This window comes from Malurus melanocephalus, unplaced genomic scaffold (assembly GCF_030028575.1).
Source record: "Malurus melanocephalus ecotype Western Australia unplaced genomic scaffold, MMel_1.1 scaffold_2, whole genome shotgun sequence".
Classification (NCBI taxonomy): Eukaryota; Metazoa; Chordata; class Aves; order Passeriformes; family Maluridae; genus Malurus; species Malurus melanocephalus.
In genome coordinates, this window is record NW_026623234.1 from 7453345 (window position 1) to 7480506 (window position 27162).

The 27162-nt window shown below is 43.8% G+C and overlaps 1 protein-coding gene across 1 annotated transcript in view; it reads left to right on the plus strand.

Moving 5' to 3' along the window:
• The first annotated feature begins 4553 nt into the window (after positions 1–4553).
• LOC130572430 (deubiquitinase DESI2-like) overlaps positions 4554–27162 on the plus strand; it is a 54395-nt gene continuing 31786 nt past the window's right edge. Inside the window, exon 1 of the mRNA XM_057364129.1 lies at positions 4554–4592. Within this exon, the coding sequence (XP_057220112.1) occupies positions 4554–4592 (39 nt within the window). The remainder of the gene's footprint in view (positions 4593–27162) is intronic.

A 27162-nucleotide genomic window follows, 5' to 3' on the forward strand; every position in this document is an offset into this window, starting at 1 on the left:
TCTTTTTGTTCTCAAATACCTTCCACCATTCTCTAGGATATGAAGAAATATTCTCTCTGGTTCTTAAAAGGCCATTTTATGCTTTCTTTAAGAAGGATAGTCTTGACTAATGTACTCAGAATGGGATAATAATGGCAACTTGACATGCTTAAAAGCATTTTATACAATTCAAAATGACAAGTTGTCAAAAATGTAATGGACAGCCACAGGTGGTGTACCTGATGTGGAGGGAAGACCATTAAGTGTCTTGAAGTTTAAACTGGGCAGCCCTGCTGTGAAACATGCTTGAAAGCCCCATTGTCTGCTGGGTTGCTTCTGAGCCTTTGAAAGCGCATGAGGCTAGATTAAAGAAAGGTGTTAATTTAAACTACAATTCCTGAATAGCAACACAAGTAGACCAACTTGCAGATAGACCATCACATCTAATGCAGCCATTATTTCTCTGTTGTGCTGCTGTTCTTTTGTTCTTGCCCCCAGTGGAATGTCTCAGCTCTGTTTACAGTGCCCAGCGATGCCCCTTTTGTGACTGGGRCCTGGAGGAGGTGGCTGAAATCCTCAGCTACTGACTGCCCTGGTTAATGTACCAGGTGATTCCTTAAGGCTGTACCTGATTCTTGTTTTCTTAATCCATGTTGGGTAGCAGCACTATTTTTCTTTTAACCCTTTTCACCTCTTTCTTAATCAAAGCACACATKTAAGATCACATTGTCTCCTCTAGATGCTGATCCTTGAAGATGCATACATACTTATACCATAATAATAAGTGGGCGTGACCACAGATAAACTCAAAYATGGGAATCCCTTGAAAGAGAATGCTAGGAAAATGGAGAATCTGAGAAAATTCAGGCTTGCAGCTGGCTGCTTAAATGTGAATGAAGGTGCTGTCCAGCTTTAGATGTATGTATGGAAAAAATGTGTCTTCTTTGTTCTAATACCAGCATAAGTGGTTAAAAGGAGAATTCAAAACACAATCCAAAGCTCTAGTTACAGCTGCTCTAACAAGTAGTAAGAAGAATCTCCCTTTCCCCTGTATTTGCAATTCATTCAAATGGTAATGTTTTTACAGTGCAAGATATGGGCTCTGGGTGCCTGCAGGCACCGAGGGTATCTGTGGGATTGTACYCATGCTCCTGAAATAGAGCAGTTCACTTTCTCCACTGCTATCAGCCCGAGCTGTTGATGAAACACTTCAACACAGCCCAGAGCAAACCAAGCCTTGTGAAGAGTTTATGTGACTGCAAAACAACTCATATTAATGAGCTCTTTGAATTCAGACTGATCCCTTCTATCTGGAGCTAAATAAGTTGTCTAGAATAAAATAGGGTAAAACCCAGAATTTTGAAAGGATCACTGAAACACTGATGAGGTTAAGTCAGCATGTGGAACAACTTCTTTCTCTGAAGGGGCAGAAAAGGGAGCCTGAAGCAATGACATTTGTAATGTAGCTCTCACAGCTGTTTCAAGTTAGGGGGTGTGAATCCAGGTCTTAACGTGCAAGTGACATTTACTGTCTCTTCTACAGCTAAAGTCCTTTAAATAACAAATGCACACTTAGTCCGACCTCTTGACACTRTATGATTAGTTTAAGGATATGTTTTGGTTTTAATTCCACCCCCTCTCCCCCACCTCTAGAAGTAGAATTTGGTCATATTTTTTCCCCTAGATGATTAATTTTAAAATGTTTACAGGACAAAACATCAAAGTTTGTGGTTGCCTGTCACCTTTCCCAAATCTTAAGTGTTTATAGATATTTGTTTCTAGAATGTGTATTTGATTTAATCCTCTAATTGATTTTAGTGAACTCTGAGCACAGCAGTCATTGGAGTTCATTTAGCAAATAAGCATGTGGGCAGGTGTAATGCTGCTTTTCTTCTGCAGTTACTTCAGTCGGTCTAATATCAGCTGTTCCCTCTCCTTTCAAGTCTCATTAAAACATCACCATCTCTAGAGCAGGACATATATCCAAAAACGACAATCTCAGGGTATCTGTGACAGTTTATCAGGAGCCTCTGGCTTTCAGTAGGYGGTTTGTCTCACAAGTTAGGGCATGACTGATGCATCTTAGCCTCTTGGAGAGGGAGCTTATCATCGCTCCATAGCCTTTTAAATGGCAATGGGGGCTCATTAGCCTCTGAGGACTATCTGGGCTCTGAGTTGCTAAGGAGGAGGAAGCACTTTTACCCACTTGCACAAACTGCTCCTTCAGACCAGGCTGCTGAGACAGATGGTCAGTGGCACAGTTTGATTTGTTGGGCTGGAGAGCTAGAGGGCAGGATACAAGTCCCTGAACCATGTGTCTGGAATTRCCCAGCCCACCCATGGAATGACGAGTCCACATGAAATGTTCTGGAGTCCCTGCCACATTGCACGTCATCATGCCCCAGCCTGAGCTGTGGCTTTGTGCTTTCAAAATGCATATTAGAGCCAAGCAATTCTGGATCTCCTTTGGCACTGTTTGCAGAAAAATTTTAYGTCTGACTCTGTTAGGCTGGCACTTTGTTATGCAGGGCATGRACTCACTTCCTTTTCCCTCTGCCTGCCTTCACTAGAAATTTTCCTGCACACTGTTTAATAAGTATTTTACAAGGCTGCAGCTCTACGGTCTTGTCCTTCCCCCCCTGACAAAGGGAAGCGAGCCCTTCTCCAGACGGGATGGTTCCCGTGTGGCTGAAGGCAGGGCTGGCAGGGCTGAGGCATGCTGGGCTTTGCTGATGTAACGGGCTCCCTGCAATTTTCATTCAGATCTGGTTGGCTGTGAGCTGGCAAAGAGCCTCAGCCTCAGATACGCCTCCAACTCAGATGAGGTCATCCCTGCTTTTTTTTTTTTTTTTTTTTTTTTTTTTTTTTTTTTTTTTTTTTTTTTTTTTTTTTTTTTTTCCCTCGTTTCGGAAGTCTGCTGTGTATGAACGTTTAAGGTCAAAGTGTTAGTTTCCACACCACTGCAAATCTCTGGGAGCAGGAGCCCCCTTGTCCCCCTCTCAGCTGCTCGCTTTCCCAGCACCATCACAGACTCTCCCTTTAAAGAGAGAGGAGGAGCAAAAGGAAGATGAATTTACCGCAGTGCATTTTACAATTGATTCTCGCATCCAGCTCAGAGAGGAGTGTTTGCTGGCCAGACATTGCAGAGCCGCACAGTCCAAACACGAGCGTAAAGTAGCTCCAGGACGGAAGAAACTCCAGACCCTGCTGCTGCCAGAAGTGGAACTACTCGCCCTGCCCAGTCGCTTGGTCCCGTCCCCGCCCTCCTACCGTGTGCCATGCAGCGATGCATCCAGCCAGCAGAGGACGGGGTAGGTCCCCTCGGCTGTCAGTCAGTACGAGCTGCTCGGCTCGGGACGAGCTGATCGCGAAATAAGGACTGGCCCTGCGGAGAGCRGAGCACAGAGAGCTGGGGTGCCCAACCCTGGCCCCGTACCCTGCCTGGAAGCATTGCCTGCTCGGCATCTTCCTCGCTCCAGCCCCAGTCCGGGTAATCCCGCGTCATCTCCCGTAAAGAACTGCCTACTAACTTCGGCGCCGACGCCAGGTCTGCCTGCACGTCGTGGGCAGGATGGGGGTTGCGGCATCTCCTCTCTGCCCCGAGGGCAGCCAGCCCCCTCCTCGTCTTCCTCCCACCGCCGAGACCCGCGCTGGAATCCCTTTGGCACAGCCTCTTCACCATGTCCTGCCAGGGGCAGAGAGCACTCAACCGAGTGCCTAAACGGGACCGGCCCCAGCACCGCCGGCAGATCCCGGCTCCAGCACAGCGGACAGATCCCGGCCCCGGATCCCAGCACAGCGGACAGATCCCGGCCCCGGATCCCAGCACCGCGGACAGATCCCGGCCCCGGATCCCAGCGCCACGGACAGATCCCGGCTCCGGACTGAACAATCCCAGCACCACGGACAGATCCCAGCTCCGGACTGAACAATCCCAGCACCACGGACAGATCCCGTCACCGGGCTGACCAAACCCCGCTCCCCGGACAGATCCCGCGGTGTCTCCGGGCTCCGCCGGCGGGAGGGATCGAGCTCGGCGCCCGCTCCAGCCCCTTCCGTGCCTTGGTRCCTCGGGTTCCTGCATACTGCTGGCAGCCCGCTGCGGTAGCAGCACTCCGCTCTGCCGAGAAATCCCCCCGCACGCACTGCCACCCACCTTGCTCACGGTGCCAGAAGAGGGCTTGTACTCGGGTTCAGGGTCTGTCTTCTGCGGATCGGGATTTAAGAGCTTGGACAGTGCCTGGTTATTAGCGGTGTGTGAGTCTACGGACCCCAAGGTGTGCTACAGAGTTAAAGAGAAACCCTGGAACTGTCACGGTGTGGAGGACTAAAATAAACACCATACAACCAGCAAACCCAACCCAGGCCTTCCTGCCTCCTTGCAACCAACTTTACACACACACACACAACCGTGAGAATTCTCTGCGTTCTTTCTCTCCGTGCTTCTTCCTTTGGCAACTGTAGGATGAGGCATTTTCTTCTATCTGGCTCAGGGTAAAAGCATACCCTGGGGRCATCAACACACATCTGGCAGGGACTGAAAGGTTTTAATCCAGCCTCCACTGCAATCAGCAATGGCAAATGAACCAGTGATTCTGAATGTTTATGACATGGTGAGTAGGAAACACTACTGMCTGGGGGGGCAGTGGGGCTGGGTAGGAGTTCATGCTTGGAGGGCAGGCACTGTGCAAAAAGGAGTGAGGCACAGATCTCCAGAGAGATTGATTCCCTCCCCCTCCCTCTCTTCCCTGGCCCCAACTCCTCATCCAAGCCTATCATCCTGTCATGWCAGAGATGATGCTGACCCCTGTTTGGTTTTTTTTTTTAAGCTATTTACTTTATTGGTAATTATTTAGATTACAGGTATTGTGTCTGTCTATTTTCTGCAGTATCCATCAGAAACAGCATTAGGTGAGGAAAGGACTTTTTAATTTTCAGTGCCCCAGTTAAGGAAGGAAATGTGATCACCTCTGTCTTTGTTGGAGAGAATTGTCCTTTAATTTTGAGTGAGCAAGCACTATGGGGCTGTGGGGYGGGGGTCAGGATTTAGTCTAGGGAGGAGAAACAGCTGTAGAGCTGCAGTAAGGACACAGTTTCTAGGCTAATAATCTGGATCAATTCCTCATGTGCGTAAGACTGTAGTTAATAATTTTCTCTGAGGTTAATTGYATCAACAAGAGTAAGAAATTTGCTGGTAAACTTTCATCGCAGAAAGAGGCATGGGCACATGCTGCTAGGCAATATTTCCTGGAAGTTCACAGGGTAGCAAGTGGTTTTTCTTGACCTCTTCTTGCAAAGGGGAATGTGAGTGGGTGTTGTCTGTGCTAGCAAATCAGAAGGTCAAAATCTTGGCACAAGCCCCCAAAGGGAAGAAGGCTTGGCACAACCCATTGGCTTGCTGGTCTTAGGAAAGGCATTTTCAGATGAGGAATGTTTTGATGATCATGTGCTTCACCTTTGTTTTTTGATTGCCCTCTAATGATTAAAAAGAGTAATTTTCAGCACTTCCACAAATTTAGTGAATTTTTCTGGGGAAAATGCAACCTTATGAGGCCCAGATGCTGACTGAGCTCTAAATATTCACCTCCAGCCCTTTAAGATTACAGCATACACTTGCCTTTTATCATCAGGCGTGACAACTTTTACCAGGGAGCCCACAGAATAGTGTGGGTTTCCCTGTTGGGGAAATCCAGAGAATAGACACYGAAGAGATTAGGAGTGGGTTGCTGTAAAAGTCAAACGTCTTTTTATCACAAGGATCAAGAGATCTTTTGTGAACTAAAACAGGTGGGTTGTTTTCTGAGGGAAGAGTGAGTGGTAAGGGTTATTTAGGTAGAAATGAATCTGCATTGGTGAGCAGTCCAAAAAGCACAAGTACAGTGGACTGAAGCTGCCTCTTCCAGAGCTGTTATTGGTAAAATTGAGCAAGTTGGTGTAAAATCTTTCTCAATATTTTGGTCTTGAGTTTTTAATGGCCAGTTGCTTAGCAGCCTAAACTGTGAACTCCCTCAAGATGTTTTTCAACAGTTCTGGTAACCCAATTAGGTGGTAGCTAGTGCATGATAACAAGGGACTGACATTGCAAATGCACATGCAAGAGCTTACCATTAACCCTTTGAGGAAAATGAAAAAGCTGTGTTGTCCTTTTTTAATACCCACTGTCTTCTTTGCAATTTTTTTTAGTTTGTTTTGCAGCAGATTATGGTGTTAACTTTCTTCTCTCAGCCACAGTTGATCCGTCTCAAATCAGTGACTAGTTCACCACTGAGTTGAAGAGATCCAAATACTGTCTGGACATGGTCTTTACCTGTGTCTGATTGACACCAAAGATGAAGCCTTAAGTAATTAAGGCAGAAGGTACTTGCTGTTCATGGACACTGTGTTCTAAGATGGACACCCAGACACAGTGAACTGAATTGAAGTCAACAGTTTACTTCAGACTGAGTAGGTTTTGCTGCATGAAAACCTTCCTGTGTAAGTAGTAACTCCATGGGTTAACCAGTCTGTACACAGAACCCTTTCTGTTTTCATGTGGCATCTGTTTGGTCACCGCTGAGTCACCTGTAGCWCAAGTCCTACATTATGACTATTGAGACGACATGCTTTTCCACTGCTGCTATGATTTTAACACCATGAAGTCTGGAAGGCAAAATCTGCACTTTGTGCTGGGGAATTGCGGGGGAACTGGGAAATGAGCATGTTTGCTTAAATGACTGTTGAAAAACTAGCCTCAATGGAAAAAACCCAACAACAACGACAAAAAAAGACAGCTGGGAACAACAATTAACTGGATGTAAAGCTCTGCTTTCCTGACAAAGAACATGACCCCCATATGGCAACTGGAAGCACTTACACTGCTGGAAAACTTATCCCTAGGGCAGAAGTTCAATTATGGGCTTTGTTCAGCTATGAAATATCCACTCTGTGTCATCTTATGTATTCAAAGATTATAGCCATTTATCCTTTTACCTATTGGCTATGTAGCAGGCTTCTTTAAGAAAAAGGTGCTGCAATTTGATTAGGTGTTTTGCACAAATAGCAGGTAGAACTATTTGTAGGCTTATTTTCTTTAGCATAAAATAATGGAGCAAAAATCACTGGGTGTTTCAAGTGTTCTGAATATTGTAATCAAAAGCAACCTGTCCTCACCCCCAGCGCACAGGTTGGTTATATCCTGCTCTATCTCTTGTCAAAGAGTTTGTATGAGATTGTTTGCACCTAGACACTTGCAAAACAAACAGGCAGGAGGACTTTGCTGCTCAATTAGGACATTTTAAATGTCCTAAATGATATGTAGGATGCTGAACTCTGGTTTAATGTGCAAGTGTGAACACAGAATAACAACATGGATTAGGGTTTGATCACTGATGAATCTCTTTCCCAGTCTGAATCCAGCTCTTGCATGGACTTGATCWAAGCCAACTGCTGATTGGAGACCTGCAATAATTAACTGGGTCTATAAAATCTGTGATGGAGTTTGCTCAGATCAGTCAGTTACTGCTTTGCCTTCAGAGGGACAAATCAAATTCCCTTCATAACTTGCAGCTCTCTTCCCTCCAGTCCACCTTAATAAGCTGTTTATCATGGAACAGATCTTACTTAGATCACAGGGTTGACTTTTTTTTTAGCCAGGATATCATCCTGTTCCCTCATCACTTTGTGGGTTACTTTGCAATGGTTTTCTTAGTGCCTATTTAAATCAGACAGAAGAGTAGCTGCAATTATTGCCTGAGTTTAAATCTTTAACAAGCTAAACATATTCCACTAAAAATAGTTTGCTTGGCAGAGAWTCAAGTTAGGGGGCTCTCATTATATTTTCAGCTCATTGCATGGCACATTCATGCTATGGTATTAAAGCCAAAGACATTCATATCACTGTTGTCCCTCTTTTATTACAGCTGAGGTTGTCCTGAATTTCCACTGTCTTTGCAGCTGATAACATATAAAATTGGTAGGGTCTGTTTGAATGAGGGGTGTCTCTTACTCGGCCTTGTCCCACAGTTATTCCATTGGCTCCCCTGACATTGTCATCCCCTCTAGAGTGAATGAGAGGGAAATGATATTCAGGTCACTGTAGATGGACTGAAGGAGGAGAGATGCTTTGTGCCTCTGTCTTCAATACATTAGGACCTTTCAGTCTATTATAGAAGCAGCACAGGATTGCAAGCGAAGCACTTCATTCTGTGAAGTGATTGTTTTAAAGCACTGACTAGATCATGAAGCATGTCATTGTCTCTCTGGAGGAAAGAATAAGTCTAGTCTAGGAATAAATCCTAGTTACTCAGAAAAATGTGAACACATTTGTGCTTACTGAAGGTAAAGGTCTCAGATGCTCTTAGCTCACTCAGTCAGAAGAGTGAAAAATCCTRGTGCAGGTGGTGGCCCCATCTCTGCACTACTTGTTAGCTGTTTGTGAGCTGCTGCATGTGGAGAGGTGCAGCATTCTGTATTTGGAATTCCAGGAAGCCGCATGGAGAGCAAGGGGAATTTTTTGTCAAGTCAGTTGATAGCTGTGAAATTTCTTGCAGTGATGAGCTGAACAGATGCTCTAAGTCAATAGTAGAACTTGTGGTCTTGAAAGATTAAGTGGAGAGTCACTAGGATTTCTTCCCCCCCCCCCCCCCCCCATTGTTCATACACTGGGAAACTGAAAGCATTTAACAAATAGAGAGCAAAAACTAAAATATTGCTTTTAGGAGATTTTAATTAAATTCTGGCAACTCATTGACAACTCCTAACATACATACATATATATATATATATATATATATATATATATAAAAAATTAAATGCTTTGACTTTCCTTCCTCAAATATTTGCCAGTTATCTCTGGCCAAAATGACTAACTAAATCTGAATCATTTCAGTTCGCCAAAACACACTGTTCACTCAAAAAGTTTACCATGTTCTTGGAGGGGCATGGTAAGTGTACCATATTCTTATTTATTCTGTGACCAGCCACAAAACTCATAAGAATTCCCTCTTCCATGAATTAGAACTCGCTAGAGGAAATCTGGGGTTTTAAAATTTTTTTCACGGGCTTGTTGTGGAGGTAAGCTCAAAGATAAATCCCTAAATTCCTAAAGGAAAAGGGGAAGATTTTGTGCTTGCAATTTTACTTTACACTGACTCTTTATTTCTTCAGAATCTTACTCATTCTGCTCTCTTCCAGTCATGGCTAACAAAGCAGAATGGTGAGCTGACAGGTGCCTGATGTCTGGAAATGGGCTCCCCATACGAGTGCTAAATGCCCCTTTTTTCCAGTAGTCAAACATAGTGCTACTCAAATGTGGTAGTGTGAGGGATCAGGTAGCTCTCAGGTGTTTGTTTTATGTGCCTTCCTAGAGCTTTCAGTTGRCCTTCTGTGCTGTTTTTTTGTTTGGTTTGATTTGGTTGTGTTTGTTTGTTTGTTTGTTAGGGCTGAGTTTAGATGGTTGAACCATATACATGATGCATAATGGGTTCAGGGTTCATAATCACTCAGGTATTATACTATGATGCTTTCTATTATGGGCCAAAAAGCTCTCTGAGAMGACTCTTTGTTTAAAAGGTCAGAGAGACTAAATAGACCATTGATGAGAATGAGAGAGTAGGGCAGGGAAAACCACTGTCACTGGATAAAGCAGAGTCCTGAGCACAAGATATGAGAGGTCTGTCCAGACTGCTTCAGTTTTCTTGGATGCAACATTTTSCATTGCAAATGCTCTTGACTTTGAAATAAATATCAATAGCTTTTTAAAAGAAAATGGCAAATCTGATGGCAGTACATTAGAGGTTTTAAACAAATCAGGCTGAGCAGCCTCACAGTGTGTACAGGTGAGGAAAACTAGGCTTTGTTTCTGCTTCTCTTTTCCTCCTAGACTRCATCAGTTTCATTTGAGTGACAACAGGCTGACCTCAGGCAGAGTAGTCACAGAGTGGGATTGCTCCCTTGCCCTGCTTGACCGCAGGAGCAGAGGGAAAAGGAAAACAGTTTGGTGATGCTGAGCACTGTGTTGCCAGTACCTGCTTCAAGCCTCTGAGAAGACAATGAAATGCAACAAGACATCCCTCCTCTTGTGTCTTCGAAAAGAAGAAATCAATTGGAGGCAGAAAAGATTGAAAAAAAAACTATACACTGAGCTGCAGCTGAATCCATTCCTTCAAGAGGAAGGAATCCAAAGGTCATCTGATTTAAATCAATGAAGAAGCTAAAGAGCAAGTGGCATGGCCTGGGTTAATAAGTCCAGCAATGAAGTGTACCCATTTATGCATAATAAGTGGATAATCCACTTATGCATAATAAGTGGATTTTTGTTTTCTTAGCAACAGCCAGGAGAGGTGCTATCCATCGGGGGAGCAGTCTGTTTGGATGTTGTCAGGGTGACAAGCCAGCTACCTGTCCGTGTTCCTGCAGATCTTCCCCAGCTCTGTGACTGGCTGCTGTATGCTTATGCATGAGATGTTTCAAGAGCTGTCTCTGGACTGCACACAGGGCTTTGCTCTCTCCAGCCATGGCATTTATCCCATCAGTGAGCTCACTGAGCCAGGGCTCTGCTGCCCAATGCTCTGACTTGAACTGACTCATCCAGGGCAACGCTGGAGTTGTCACTTCTGCTAGTCCTGCATGCCTTAGGAAAACTGCTCCACAACGTGCTCTCCTTTACATCAGCAAATGTAAGGAACCCTTATGAGTGAGGAGAACCTAGAAAAGCTAACGTAGTGTAAAAAAAAAAGTGTGAACTCTTCTTCTGGAGCAAAGCCTCTCAGATCCTGTCATTAGCCCACAGCTGCCACAGCAGTGCTCTGGAGTCTTATTCTGCAGATGACAATCTGACTTGGTGTCTCTAAAGCACTAATTTCAACACAGCCTGAACTCTTGTGGGGTCAGGAATCTCCTGGGCAGATTTTCAGGTGTAAGCCCAGAAGCTCAAAGTAAGGTCAGTTGTAACAGAGAGACAAAGAGGAGGCAGAGTTACTTTTGCTGCTACTGGAAGTTGTTCTTCAGTCCTGTCTACAGGCGAAGTCTCAATCCCCTGGCCTGACTGAGCAGCTCTGAGAGAAATGATTGTTTCCTCTTGAAACCATATGGAAGTTGGTTTCCAGTGATTTTTCTCTGGTGCTTTTTGGGCTTTCCCCTTACAGAAAGGCAGACTCCTTTTAGAACATGACACTTCTGTCAGCAAGATTTAGCCTCTGGCTCACTAGGCTGTCAAGGCTCCTTATTTTACTTGGCTATTCTTTAAAACAAACAAACAACCCCCCAAACCAAACAAACCCTTCTCACTATTGATGAAAGCTGATGTGTTGACAGTACTGGAAACTGTCTCATTCTCCTAACAAATAAATTTATGCTAGCAGTAGCAAAGCAGACCCTTCTGGCTTTTGTACCTCATCCCTCGTGTATAGGTTGAGCTGCTCTGGTGTCGTGGCTCAGCTGGTCATCCAGCTTCCTACYCAGGCAGCCCACAGGGACTGAGTTATACATGCAGTGGGAGCTTCTGTAGGGGAGAGCTGAGCATTAGTGAGCTACTAAGTTGGAACAGCTGTCAGATCCATTTCTAAGTGTGGTGATAGGCAGGTATATAGTTGTGCATTAGTGCAATGAACTGAATTTAAATGGGTGTCTTAGGGCTGAAAGCTATGTTAGTGACCTGAATTGCCCTTATTCTAATTCTCTGTTTGTTTCAGTCTGTCTTGTTCCTGTCATTATGCCAAGATGACGTAGCTGAAGCTGGGGAGGGAGGCAGAGATCAATCAATTTTTTAAAAAGTAATCTATATTTCTGCTGGGGAAGAAAAGAAACAAAATTCACAACTCTAATGATTCTTCCTCTAACAAGTGGACTGAAACTGTTAGGAAAGCAAAAAATATTTGCTACTGCTCTAGATAAACACTGGATTTTTTGAGTGTGAAAGATCCCGAACAGAGAAAGTAGGCATCTGCTCACTTCAGAGCTTTATCTATCAGCCCATGAATCTGTGAGAAAATTCTCAGAGCAAAATATGAGGCAACAGCCTAAGATTGGAAAATTGTTTTAATTGATAACTAAATTTTAAAACAATTTATCTTAATGTGTCTAGAAAAGCAATGATAAAGGAAGAAATGCTGGGAGAAATAAATGATCTCTGATAGGTAGGAATGCTGATCTACAGAAGCATGTGTCTGATGCTAGCAATGCTGAAAGCATTTCAGCCTCTTTAGTGCTTTCAATGTGAGTGTCAACACATGGGTCGAATGCCACGTGACTCCCGATAGATCCACATCTCTGGAAAGGGAGGGCCTGGCACAGTGTGARCTCTGTTGATTACATGGTTTGCTGAACCTTCAGCCGTGGATCTGTTACTCTACTTTCATATGGTCATACTCAAATCCACAAGGAACCATCAACCTCTTTGCACTTCTCTTCAACATCTTCTGCTACTGAGTGACTTATGCAAGAAAATAAGCTTCCAAGATGCTGATTGCTGCCTTGGTGTTTAGAATGCATGAGGAGCCCAGTGTTGCCTTCCAGAGTGAATTCTAGGCTTTGCCATAGGTTAACTTTCCCTAGGTACACAATGTTCTCCTAGACATCTGTTCTTGGCTCCTCTGAGTGTCTYGCTCTGTTTGGGACTACTTGGAGCTGATGATTTTATAATTGCCCTGTATTTGTCRTTTCCCCCAGCTCTGGATTAGCCTGGTGAATATGAGAAGTGACAGAAAGAGAGGAGCAAGATGTTAGCCATGAGATTAATCTGATAAATCATTACCTCTGTCATTAACTTCTACTCCTGGGCAGCACCTGCTGCAAGAGCCTCAACATTTGCTCTTTTTGCATAAGAAGAGGCCTAGGTTGTGTGTGTTTTCAGCCAGGGCTCAGGTGCTTTCTTAGCAAATCACTTATCTAGAAAATGAAAGGCTCTACTAGCTATGCATAGATAAAAAAGGACATTGTAGGATATTTGTCTGACCTCTGGATTTCTCTCAGGAAAGGTTATTTTCCSTCACTGATCCTCTTTCATAGCTTTCAACTTTGTAGATATCTTGACTGTTTTAGGGCATTTGAGATGGCCTGGCATATCCAGAGGTTCTGTCATGAGCACTGCTTATGTGCTGGGGGAGTAACAGCATGATTCTGCATTTGGCTTCTYCCGTTTAGTGTGCTGATGCATCTGGGGTGACAGAGTCCAGGTTAAAATGCTGGGGKCTCAAACACAACTGCCTGTTTACACAGGTCTGCCAGAGAAGCAGACAGCAGGAARCATTGGATTTGCTTGTTCTGGGTCTCTTGTGGGAAAACATTTGGGTATTGTTTGAAATTCTCACTAAGCAGGAGAGTGAATATTTCCAGTGAATCCTAGCTGTTCCAGGAGGCTGTCCAGGCTGGAGCCAGGCTAGTCACACTTGTTCTGTGGCCCACTGAACCTTTCATATGAAAGGAATCTATTCTCTACTTTATACAAGTCTAAAACTGCTTCACCACAAAGGAACGAGAAGGCTGGACTYCAGATACACTGTGATAGTGTGGCCAGGCTGCTTCTCTCTGAGGTAGGTGGAGACAGTCAAAATTTCCTCTGGCCRGCTGTCATGGTTAGGAAGTTGCTCTGTGCCCTTCTGGACAAGTGTCTGGGTTCCTGGTTGTTAGGTACAAGCAGAGAGCTCTTGCTCCTCCTGAGAAATAAGATGTCAACTTATTATCCTTATCTTCCTTCCTCCTACTGGTTTTTTTTTKTTTTTTTTTTTTTTTTTTTTTCCATCAGGGCATTTTTAGACAGATGTCAGGCTTTGTTGTCCCTAGAGGATCTCTTCTGCCCTTTCTTCCTTACCTCTCTTCCCAGCCTGCAGGGTCAGTTACTTGTGGAGCTCTTTTTCTGAGTCTGTCCCAGCACTAAGAATACAAGGGCTCTCATAACTTTAGAGGAAACCTGTGACGAAAACATTGTGGAAAGATGGGAAAGCAGTGCTGAAGGTTTCCAAATCTGTGGAGGCCGAAGCTAAAAATGCGTGTCCCAAGCTGAAATCCACCCACCATCTGTCTCCAGTTCTAACATTCATTGTTCGTGATTGCAGTGCCATTTGCTGTACTTTTATTCACTCTAATTTTTRCGGTTGCTCGTTATCCAAGACAGCTGGCTGTCTTCTCTTTGGCAGTTCTTTGGGATGTGGCATAGACCTATTTTCTGCTGCTGGAGCACTGCACTTTGTGTGCTGGCTACTGCAAAGATACTGGGGGACAAGGCATTGATGAATAKGTTGAACTGAATTGAAACAGAACAGATGAATTCCAGTATAAGCTAAGAAGAGACAGGCAAATTAAATGGGTCCAGTTCAAGCTCAGGTGTCCTTGGGACCAGAAGAAAGGAAGTACTATAAATCTCTTTTTTTTTTTCCTTTTCATTACAAGTCTCATAATAAAAGCAACAGCTGTGACTTCTGCTGAACAAAAGCATCTGGAAGGATGAAGAAATGCAAACCACATGGATCCACAAAAATTTCAGTTGTTTTTATTGTCTGGGTCAAATTCTGTCTCCTCCCCTGGGCAGAGTGCTGCTGACAGGGATGCTCTGCATCATGGTAGCCAGAGGCTTTGGCAAACAGGCAGGACACCCCTGGGGGACAAGGCAGGACAGACAGGAGCTCATCCCAGCATCCTGTTGATTAGGTTGGTTATACATCCCCCTGACTGCTAAGWGTGTACTCTTCCATCCCTTGTATTCAGGCAGAGCTAGGTGGAAGGAACATGTAACCAGACAGCTGAACTGGGAGGTAAAAGAAAAAGGGGATGGGGAGGAACAGACTCCTTACACATCTCTTTTCCAATTTTCAACAACACAGGATCAACTAAAACTTTTTCAATGCTCTTTGAAACACCCTCTACTCCTGAGAGAAAGGCAAGGAAGTAGGAAGCAAGCTGGAGTAAAAATGACATCCTACCATCCAAATCCATCTCTGCAGTAAAGTTATGCTGGGAGGCTTACACGTCCATCTGTGGCTTTTCAAGTGCTGTTTGTAATACGGCATGTTACTGAAATGCTTCAAGGATTCCCTTTGTAATGTGTAATTACTCTGAGATACGCAGTTCAGTGCCTATTGCAGCTGCTGTTCTGACTAATTTTAATGCAGTTAAAGCCGTTGGTGGATCAAAGAAATTTATGCAGATGAAATTTTAAAGCTGRTGTAAAGAACGATTTAATAGTCTCTAACACATCAGGTACTTAAAAATCCTCTACTTGGTACCTCTGAACTTGGATTTTACTACTCATACCCACAGGACTTTGAAGCATATTTCTAACTGTCTGTTACCTCTCCTGAGATCTCAGAGGTGTCTCATTAAAGCTGATGTTCAAACCTATTAAATACATGAATGCAGCTTCTAATGATGCATCTCATTTAGGTGAGTTGACACCAGGAATTGGCAGGGATCATTGCTGCTCCGGTCCCCCAGTGCCTGGGATAGTGAAAGCCACCTGGAGAAGTGCAGGATAATACCTTCTTCTGTATTGGGAGATAAAAGCAAAGTGTCTTSAAAAGGCTGCTGACTTCCAACCTTGTCACCTTCTCACCCTACCAAGTCCCCTCCCTCCCACCTGAAAAGTGCAGCCTCAGCTCCTGGAAATTACAGATGGGAAGCATCTGTCCTTGAGCTCTCTGTCTCTCCAGCCAGTTAATTATTAATCATCACAATATCCCTTGTGTCAAGCATCTGAACTGCCCATGAAGCATGGAGAACTCTCTCATCAGTCAAGTCAGAAAGGTTTTAGTGTTCTGCTACTCATTATTGCARAGCTGTTGCTCTGTGGAAGACTTAAGGATGCAGAAGCGATATTTCTCTCTTCTGAACCCACACCACATGACCTGCTATTAGCAGGGGCAATAAATGTGCAAAGTGGGAAAGCAGAAGAGAAAGTTAAACTTCTGTCATGGATCTGGCAACAAAACTGGTGCTGTACCGTCACATGTGATGAGAACTGTGATGCTCCTGCAGTTATAGGTGCATTGCTCATTATGATCACCTGCCTACCAGGAAAATGCCTCGATCCCGAGCTCCCTAAAAGATACCTGCCGGGCTATTAAATCCTGGGTGGCACAACTAATTTTCTGTGACTGTTAGYTGGCTGTTGTGCCTCTCTGTAGTACGCTGCTGCTTGCCATTGCTCTAGAAACAGAGACCCTTGAGGCTGTATGGAGCTCTAGGACTTACCTGTGCTCTGATTCAGCTTATGTGTTGTTCTAAAAGAGACACTGAGAAGGGACAGACCAAAGAGTAGGCACRAAAGAAGAAGAAAATCACTCAAGGCACTTGTCTCAAGGCACTTCTTGCTACTGGGAATATTCGAACGTGAGAACCTAAAACCCAACTCCTTCTAGCAGGCACAATTCTAGTGGAAATGGAAGGGCACTGGCATTATTTCTGGTTTAGGCAGCATTACACTCACCTGCCACCATTTAACATCCTAATGTGGAAAGCCTTGGCTGTTGCACATAAGTGAACCCATTCAGCCAGGATGATACACTTGACCTAAATTGTGCTCTTTAAGATCCCTAGGACATGATTAGGTCCTCAGGTACCTCTGTGTTCCCCTTTGCCCTTCCTTCTATTTCAGGATGTCTTTGTGCAGAGTGAAAGAAATTAGAGTGGATATGATGGGGTACGTTTTTGTCTGAGTAAATTGATGGTAGATTATCACTAATTAGCAAGGGCCAAACTCACACTTCCTTTATTCTCTACTAAGATATTATGTAGAGGACCAGCTCTTGTTTATGTGCAATAGACGGAGATGTTTCTTCCTCCTTTCAGTTCAAACATAACATTGTGTTCAATGACACCACAATGTTTTGTGGAAAGTGCAAGTGCTTTGAACGTGTGGGGATCAAAAATCTCTAAACAGATTGTCATGCTGCCAACAAAGCATGTCCTTGGACCCTAGCCGAGTACAGCCAAACTTTTATTTTGGGTAAAGCACTGCATGGTGAGAAAGAGAAATACCCAAGCTTTAGGCCTAGTTCCCATCTCAATCGCATTTCTAGCAAGTCACTTCAATCTCTTTGCCTTGACTCATCTCACCTGCAAGATGCCCTATTTAAGGGATGGTGGACTGTTTAAAACTTTGACATCTTTTTGGCACTTGGGATGTAGCTGCCAGGGGATGTGATTCCCATAGGAATGGGAAGCAGCAGCAGGGTTTCYGGGTGGTGGGGCTGAGGGGCAGCCGCCCTGCATCCTGCTGGCTGYCTGACTTGTGTCCAGGTGAGCACATGCCCCATTGCCCCCATCCTTTTTCTTGCCCTTGCAGCTCTTCCTGGCCTTCCTGTCAATCAGGGGGTGGTSGTCCCACTCTCTTCTCACCAGAGCCTGCCTGGCGAGGGTGGGGATTTCTGCAAGCATCACCCATCACACTTGCTCCTGGCCTTGGCCATTACTGCCCTTTAACCACAGACAGCAGATGAAGTATTTAGAGACAGCTGCTATTTCTGTCATTAGCATCCAGACTTCCTAGGAGAAAACTGCTGAAATCTGTGACAGCTGAAATCTGAGTCAGAGGAAGCTTTTTACTTCAGCATGTACAAAAGCAAGGGGAGAGTGAAGTAAGGGGGAGGGAAAGAGCTCAATTTGCTATTCATTTAGTTGTGTCAGGAAAGCCCAAGCAGCTCAAGATGACAGCGTGCAAATGGCAAACACGCACGCTGCAGTGTGGTGGATGTTGTTGAAGGGATGGAAGACGCAGAAGCCGTGGGTAAGAAAACAATGCAGCGTGAGGGGGCTGSGTGCTGTGCTTCGTGACAGGATACAGCAGCTCCTTCTGAGCCCTTCTGTGYTCTGCACCCTGCTGATGCTACTGGGCATTTCAAGCAAATGTATCTCCGTGTTGCTGTTGCAGGTGCTGGAACAGGGGGATACCCAGGGGATTTCCTTAGCCTTTTCCACTCCAGGGCATGACCTTTCCTCAGCCTTCTCTAGTGTCCTTCCCAGTGTTTCCCCAGAGAAGGAAAAGGCTGTTATTCGCGATCTGCAGCTGAGGCCCTGGCATGCAGAGGGGCTGACTTGTCTGATTCTAGGACATGTGCAATGGTATGAAGCTTTGTCAGGGAAAGTTTAGATTRGACATAAGGAAAAGGCTTTTCCRTTGAGAGGRTGGTCAGTAATTGGAACAGKSTCCCCAGRAAAGTGGTCACAGCACCAKCCTCACACSGTTCAAGGAGAGTCTGGACAGCATTTTTARTCATTGCAGTGTGGTTTTAGATAGTGCTGGGAGAAGTAAGGAGTTAGACTTAATGATCCTTATGGATCCCTTCCAATTTGAGATATTYTATGACTATGATTAGGTAACTGGTTTTGCAGTCTCTTGGGTTTTTATGTGAAGTTAGGAATGTGAGACTGTTCTTACTCTTCTCCAGCTGTGGCTGCTGAAAATTCTCTGATATCTTTTTAAGGACTGTGATAAATGTTCCAAAGCAAAGTGTTTATTGRGGCTTTCCAGTTTACCTGTGCTCTCTTTTGAGGGAGTTCAGATAGCTTCCAGCACTGAAGAGAACTGTGGGTCAGAAGYACTCTTCCAGCACTGTCTTTTCAAAATGAATGTACCGGGCCTCTATTGTCATCATGATTTCCAGTTTGAAAGAAAACTCCTAGGWTTTCATGTCTTACYGTGATACCAACAGGATCAGAGATGSTTCTTCCCAAACCAATTAATTTACAGAGCACCTCTGGTAATACAGTTCAAGAGGCTTTCTGAAAAGGTGTCACTTAGTAAATGGGGGTAAATGAACCAGAGCAAGAGTAATTAATGCCCCCCTTTTTCCCCATGACTYTGCATAAGCTTTGGACTGAGACAGGAAGAGGTAAAGGAGAAGCAGTCAGTCTCAGTTCTGCCCAGTGACTTGACAACAGGATTACACACATGTTAATCCTCCAAAATTTATCCTCTGCTTTAGAAATAAAAACAATTGCTCTAGACAAGCCTGAGGTCTTTATGCTGACCCATTTACACAGGTTATTGTTTAATTTGATAGCCAATAAATTTGMAAATGTTCTTGTTTTACTTAGTACTCAATAAAATAAAACGCTACCTAGGATTTTGGGGGGATGAGAACCCGTTACACACTGGGGTTACAAGAGGTGATGTGGTTAAACACTGCATGCACATATGTGCTCTGGGGACAGCTTGACAGACTGCAGGCTTTTGGAAAGAACTAGTCTGGCAAAGGAGCAGGGGGGTGCAAGCATCTGCCCATAAATAGATGGATAAAGATGCTTTGTGCTGCTTTTAAGGAGCACCAATCATCTTTATAACTTTGACAGGTGGCAATGGGGCAGAAGGGCAGGAAGRGATTCAGAGAATTGTGTGGGTGGTGAGGAAATTAATCCTAATGAATTGGAAGAGCAAATCCACAGTGGGCAGAAAGCTTTGGATTTCTGCCCTGCTGAATATGGATAAATAGAAGAGAATCCGTTTTGCACGCAAGAGCTAATTGGGCAATTACAGCATAATCTCAAAACCTTTGCTTAAATTGTATCCTGACTATCGAAGCGTAAGGCAGATTCTTTTCCAGGGGTTTGTAAGTCTTGCCCAGTCTTCCAGACAGGTGAAAGGTCATACTGGAAACACGCCCCCCTCCTTATATTTCCAAAGCTTGCTTTCTATGTTTTCATTCTTATTCACAGAAAAGAGCACACAAAAATAAGAATGGCTGGACTGGTTCAGGTTAAGGATCCATCTAATCCAATTTCATTATTCTTCCCTCAATGCCTGCTTGTGGCCACAACTGGGAGATGGAGCAGCACAAGCATATATGACACTTCCTTCTAACATGTTCACACAAATTTAGCTCTGGGGCTTCTCTGATCTTGACCTCTGATTCTTTACTAGTCCTCTATGGCTCTTTCTTCCAATCAGTTTTCCTGAGCAAATGTAACTTTTGTATTAACAGCCCTTGCCAGGAGTTCGCAGGTGTATTACCTGGTGGTGAAAACCAAAGTCCTCTTCTGATTTCCTCACTCTTCCTACTCCTACAAAAATAAARGTGGGAGGTTCTGCCATGGGAATCTCACCAGTTTTATTTTGGTGCAAACAAGAAAACTCTGATGGAAAGATGGAATTTATTTTTTCTGCAACAGTGGGTGTCAGGTTTGAGATCTCCTTTTGCAGCTTTGCTATCACTTGGTCCTAAAGACTTTTCTTCTGACATATTGGAGGAAGGATTGAAGACATAAATGTTATTGGAGAGGCTATTCTTCTATTTTTGTAGAASCTTCTGTCTAGAAGCTAAAAGTGAAAATGTTTTTGACTCCTTTTGAAAGCACACGGTCCTGAGATGATTTAAGAGAGGAATGGGTAGTAAGGGTGCTCTCTGTCTGCAGTTCTCTCTGCTGGACACTCCAGGGTGTCCATTTGTGTGTTCATGATGTCTAAATCTTCATTGTGACCACACTTGAACTGAGATTTGAGTGCCACAATGCCAAGCAGTTCCACATACCAAAGAAACGGAGCATCCAAATGCTTCCAAAATCTTGGCTATTCTTAAGGCTTTAAAATTCAAGGCTGATTCCTGTGTGCTTCAGCCATCGTCCAAAGGCTCAATTGTGATGTGGATCACATTGTTCTCCATCCCACCTCTCYGCTGAACCTAGATGGCATTGTTTCTCTCAGGGAGTGTTTTGCTTTAGGACTGGCACAGGGACCCAGCACCAGGCTGGTGTGGCTCATGTGAGTTGTGTGGTGCCATCTGATCAGACAGATGAGAATGAGCACATACCTGACCAGGACTGAGTTGGAAGAGAAAGCAAAGAAGGTATTTGCAAACAYAGGGGCACAAACACCATTGTATTAGTATTCAAGGGAGGTAGAAACCATGGCTACACAATTAGACAAAATAGAAATGAAGCTCATGTCCCACTAGGTGGTCTTTTTTTACAAAAAGAGAGGAAAAAAGAGGCATTGGTGGCCAGTTTTCCTCTATCCAGCACTTTTTKCAGGCTTGGTTACCTGGACAGTGCTGCTGCAGGGTAGCAAACCAAGCTGTGCGTTCACTCTCATTGTTTACCATGTAYAAATGCACTTTGGAGGATAAAGTAAGCTGCGAATTAAAAAAATTGTATCTTCTGTAGTTTAGTTAGTGAAGAAAGCTGTCTTCTGAGCAGGCTAACTATTGCCATGGAAAGCGAAGGCATCCCTAGGGATTCAGCAGCGCACTTGTGTAAAATCACCACGTTCTGGAAGAGGATGATTAGGAGAAAATTGTTCCTGTAAGGAGTTTTGCCAAGGACCAATCTGCAGTGCTGGGCCTTTGGTGCAATACTGGGCTTGTTTGTAGGCTTGATTACAAAAATAGTGCATATAAAAGGAGGCTGATTGTGAGCCTGTGCACAGCTTTGTACACAGTCTTGGGCACGTTTACTTATTGCTGGCAGGCACCCTGAAGGAAAGCAGAGGGTTAAAACACTGCTGTTCTCTAAGGCTTTGTTGAACACATACAGCCTGTATTTATATTTGCACATGTGATGCATGAGCAAATAGGTCCCATTTGCTTGTGAAGTTTTCCTAATATGCTCCTGTGGAATGAAGTMATGCTCTCCTGCTTACAGTATGCTGGTGTTTGCCCTGTCCTGCTGTTAATGTTTCGTTTGTGACACACCACCTACGAGCATCAGCCATGTGCTGGGATTCCACCATTGTAAATAGGAACCAGAGAAAGAGTTCTGTCTCCAAAGATTGCCAGCTACTTCTAATCTAGATCTGATAGGAAGCGTGTGAACAGAGATTGGTTTATGGACTCCATCTGGTGACACTAACCCCTCCCAAAATGAGATATTCCAGTCATGCAAGCAGTCCTTTGGTCATCATGCCCAGTTTTATACTGACTATTCTGGGGATTTTATCCTTTTGTRGTCTTTTCCAGTAAGAGAGACTAAACAAGATTATTATGGCGTTAAAGGGAAGCACAGTAAAACGAATTATATAAATGCTGCTGAACTCATACTTCATAGAGCAAATGGAACTTTCACATAAGATGAAATATATCAGACTGGGTTGCTGATCTTATTTGTTTGATGAATCTGTTTACCTCTTGCACGCATCCATCTAAATTGGAAGAAGGCAGATGTATGGAGTGGGAACTGAATGGTCTCAGACCAATCCATTCATCACCTGCATTACTTTCATTGCTAGAGTGTCCAGATTTCTTCCCTGCTATATAGGAATAGAAATCTTTCTTTCCTCTTGGTTTACTGAATGATTAGTTTAATTTATAGCTTTATGACAATTTGTATTYCCTAGCTTGCATGAGTGAACTTAAAAAAAAGCAGCTCAAGGGAACTGAAATTCACTCTTAATCACTTGAGCAAGTCATRTCTGTATCAAAACTGAGACCAACTGAATGGGGTTTTGCCCTTGTTCTGAACCACAGCTCACTCTGGAACGAGTGTGATGGTTTTTTTAGGTCTCTGGTTCTCTGAGAAGATTTCTCAGAGAAATTTCTGGGTCAGTGTGGAATATGGGCTGTGTATAGTGTCCTATTAAGAGTATGGGCTCTTATTTTAGGGAGTAATCAAAGTGGGGGTGTGCTTGGAATGTGCTTCTTCACTCCTAGAAATGATTTACATTCTGCTTTTGAGGAGGCTGAAAACAGCCCACCTCCCAAAGCCAAATAAGACTTTTTTTTTCTTCAGTGGGTATGTGGGCATCTAGAAGCTTCTCATAAGGGCCAGTCTAGGGAGACAGCTTCATCTGAGAGCAGATATATTTGATATTAGAGGATGTTGTGAGCTAGGTGAGGCATCACAGTGCTTACCTGTTTCTTCTACATCAGCCTGGGCACAGTTCAGATTTGGTGTCTGCTCTGCATGCAGGAGAATTTTTTGGCAGCTCTCTGAGTGATCTGGCAGACAACACCATTTGCACACCATGGTACAAATATACAACCCTTTCTCTTTTCACTGAATTAAGTAGGAGCCAAGATGTAGTTGCAGTATTTAATGGATTTTTATAGAAAAAAATATAAATGGGGTGGCAAGAAGAGGGGGAGGGAGGAATGTTCTCAGGGAAACTTGTTACATAAAGCAAATTCTTGTTTTTGGTCTTATTGAAATATTTTCTTATCTTCCCTCTTTCCCTTCAATCCCTGAGCTCATTGGGTACATTTCAGATGTGGAGGTACTGTAAGGTGCCAGTCCATGAAGGAACCAATTGTTGGACTCTCTGGGGTCATTTCAGGTCTGTTTCTAGAGGTAGACAACATATACAGCAGACTGGCACGGAAGATTTGCTTTAACATCAGTGTAAAATTATTGTGCCCAGAAGAAAGGAAATATTTAGGGCAGCTTGAATGCCAGTCCGACACATGCTATGCTGTTTGTGAGGTGGGGGTAAGGAGAAGAGACAAAGGATAACTCTGTCTTTCAGCAAGGGATGGCTGTTAAATGCTGCTGGAGCTGCACATCCAATGCTGTTCATTAAATAAAGACAGAGGGAATCCTTGGGAAAAAAAATCTCCTATAGTTCCCAGCCAAACCAAAGCAGAGCACACTTTATCAGAGTTGTTAAGACACTCCCACTGCTTTTTAATTTGTTTCCAGCCATAGAGGCTGGATGCTGCATGTATTAATCATTCTGTTGCATCTTCACATGGCGGGAGGTGGTAAAAGTGTCCTGAAAACACTTTGTCAGCATCCAATCGATAAATGCCAACAATAAGTAATGGTTACTTATTTCCTAAACTATTCATATCTAGTATCTCTGGTCATTTTAAACAGTGCTACAATCACTCAGCATAGAAGTCCCTGGGTCATGGGTTATACACAAGTTTCTGTCTGAACTTCCCTGATTGCTGTTTCTRTATCAGTTTTGTGCTTTGTAGAAGATAATTATTCCAACAACCCAATTTGGCATTGAGATAGATTATATAGTTGCCCATTCTTGAGACAGTTCCCTTCTCAATGAAATGTTCCTTGCTTTGCTGTTTTACTCTTTTCCCTTCTTCAGAACAGCAGAAGTGGGTTTTGAGGGAAGATGCATTTCAATCTCCATGGCACAGCAGCGTTTTATCATTACTGTATTCAGGTTCTTTGCTTTCTGTTTTATCCCTTAAATTCTAATCTGGAGATACCACTGCAATGCGATTCTTCAGTAGCTGTGCTGAAACAGCAGAGAGAGAATATACAGTTATGGCAAAAATGCACACATATCCATTTACTTCYGTGAGGAGACAATGCAGAGAGATGYGACACTGTATGAAATTGGCACTGTATTTGAAGAGTTTTATCTGAGACAGGGCAAACACTGTAGGGTAAAAGGACAGGCTGTGAGCTGCAGGAAGCTGTATTTCCCAGTATTTTTTCTAAGCTAAGCTGTTAGGCACCCTGCCAGCCAAGCAAGGCCCCTGGAACCTCTCCAGGAAAAAAAAAACTCAGCACATATTGGGAAAGGGCTTCCCTCAACTATGCTGCAGAATAGATTCTCTTCTCAGAAGCTTGGAGACAAATATTGATTTATTTTCTTCTTTGTGACAGCAAAGTAATGTTAGTGGCATGCAGTCAATTTCTCTCATGGGCAACATGAGATATTTTGACCATGTGCCACCAAAGCCAGCATGGAGAATAGATTCCTTAGGTGCAAACAGACCCTACCCTGCTCTTTTCTTATCTGCTGCTGTCTCTCAGGACAGGCACAGCTGGTTTTGGCAAGTGAATGGAAATCAGACAGGCAGTGAGAATTTACATGCCTGTACAGCATGTAATTTTGACCTTCCATAGCCCTCGCATAGAGGGAAGATCTGGGGAATATTACATTCTTTTTTTTTAATTTTTTTTCTGTAAGGATCCAGATTCACCTGTGGGTAGGTWTAACTCCTAGCTATGAGGTGCTAATGCTGCCATTAAGAACCCCAGCGTGAGTCCTACTTTGTGGACTCCCAGCAGCAAACAATCAGTGTTTGAAARGAGAGCTGGGATCTTCAGCTCTGTTGGGGATTCCCTTTATCTGAGTATGGGACTCACACTACAGTGGAATGGGAAGGTCTTTCATTTGGATTGCTGATAATGATGGTTTCAAACACTTCAGGGCAAATGGGAATTTGAAGAAGAATTAAGAGGATCAAAGTCTTGAATGTAAATGTAGTATCATGCTGATGAAATTTCAGTTTTGACCTGGTCCCGAGTGAATCTGTAGTATGTCCATAGCAGAGCAGGGAATACCTCTCAAGTCCTTGTTGGACATCCTAGTGATGGAACTGTCACCAGTTTGTCTGTGGATGTTCAAATATGCTTCCACCTCCTGTTTGAACCCAAGACTTTACTTCTGGTTTTTTTTTGGGCAATGATTTTTTTTTCCTTTAATGTTTTTGTGCCTCTCATTTTAATTTTTTTTTTCTATTGAAGATGTTAGCTTTTGTCTAACAAATGTAATCCTGCCAGCCTACAGATTTCTTTGAAGTTGTTTGCTGTCTACCTTGAGTCTCTGCTTTAATGGGATGGAACAAAAAGAACTCTTTACTCCATAGTTGCAATTGTTTTGTGGTTACCTCAATCTTTTCCAAGTAGTTACCTATGTAGAAACTTGGCAGAAGTCAGAAATTGTTTTAACCAGTTTCTTACACTTTTTTGGTGTAAAGACAGTAGATGTCCCTGCCCTGTATATCTAGGAGGCTGCTGCCCTTGTTGGGAGCAGGAATAAATTGGATTTCAATGCAAATATGAGTATTCCTTCCACTTGGTAGTCATCTCTGAGTTTTCTCCCCACTGCTACTTTAGCTCAGCATGCCTTCAGGTGGTACCACTTCAGGGAATGTTCCTGATGAAAGAAACAGTATGTGGCCTGCATGCAGCTGGTCAAAATTTTCAAGGTCATATGTGACATAAGAGGGGCTTTATTGTTAGTCCATTGCATCCCATCCCTGCAGGGTGGTCACAGCCTGGAAATTGTGGAGATGATCCTCCCTTCCTCTACCACTGACTAGATATGGTGTGGAGAAAAGGCAGACTGATCTTGGCAGGTAAGCAAGGCTTATGATATGAAATGAAGATGGAGTGTGTTTGTCTGGATCACCTGACAGGTGTGAGTCACTGTCAGAGGATAATGGAAAACAAAACATCATTCAGAAAAATGAATGAGCACTCCAGTCTACCAAGCCATGAAGCCCTGTTAAYGGGATGAGCAGACAGAATCTTTTGTCATAGGTATTAATTTTCTCCCTCAAAGGTTCTGGTGGCTGTGGCTATGAATTGTATCCTGATAAGTAGAACTTCGTTCCTGAAGTACTTATGAATGGAAACAGCACAGTGAAGGCTGTTTCGAACTCTACTGTAGCTTGAAAGGGATTTGTGTTTTGGATGTTTTCATTAGATAACCCAAGAAGAGATCACAAGAAATCTGCCTCTGCTGTGGACTGTTTATGGACTGTTAATGTGCCTGGATTAACTAAAAAGTGGGTATTTGTGTTTGTCCAGGCAGGAACATTCCAAAGGAGGGCAAGTCAATAAGGGAGAATCGGTGTCATATTAGCATTTCCTATCATAGAAGAGAAATTTAGGAACCTGAGCAGGGATCTAGACAAGCCTTTGGTGGAAAGTCTTAACTGCTGGCTTATGTGGTGGCATCAAGCTCTCACTCTCTTCTGCTACAGCTGTTTACATGTGCATGCATCACTTTGATGGAGAAGCTATGGCTGGTAATTGGGGTSTTCATCTTGGGTATGAAAGACTGAAGTTCAAATCTCTGCTAATAATCTTCCACAGCAGAGATGAACTGTGCTTTACAGCACTTCAGGGATATGCTAGAGCTACTTGTCAGTCAGCTGATCTGTGGAGGACTCAGGGTGCGTGTCACTGCAGCCCAGGTCTCTGAACAAAGCGGCTGCTTTGGCCTGGGCAGCACTGATGTGTCAACTGGAGAGCATTTTCGAAGGATGCACTGAATGTCTGTTTTCCCTCTGTAATGCTGGACATCAGGACGGGGTTTGTCTCTTCTTTGGAGAGAAACTCTCCTACAGGTCYGCAGAGGACAGCAAAGGATCCTTACCAACAAAGAAAAGGAGATGGTAATGTTTCTTGGTCTGAGCAGGGCCGCAGCATTACTCCACATCTGAAAAATCGTTTAACAGCCCTATTTGTTATTGCAGCTCTCCTTTTTAAGTTRCATCCTTTCTGCAAGACGAAGGTCAGAGAGCCCTAAGGCCACATTGCTGACCAGATATGTCAGGGCCAATCTAGTTCCAGACCAAAGCATCTGCA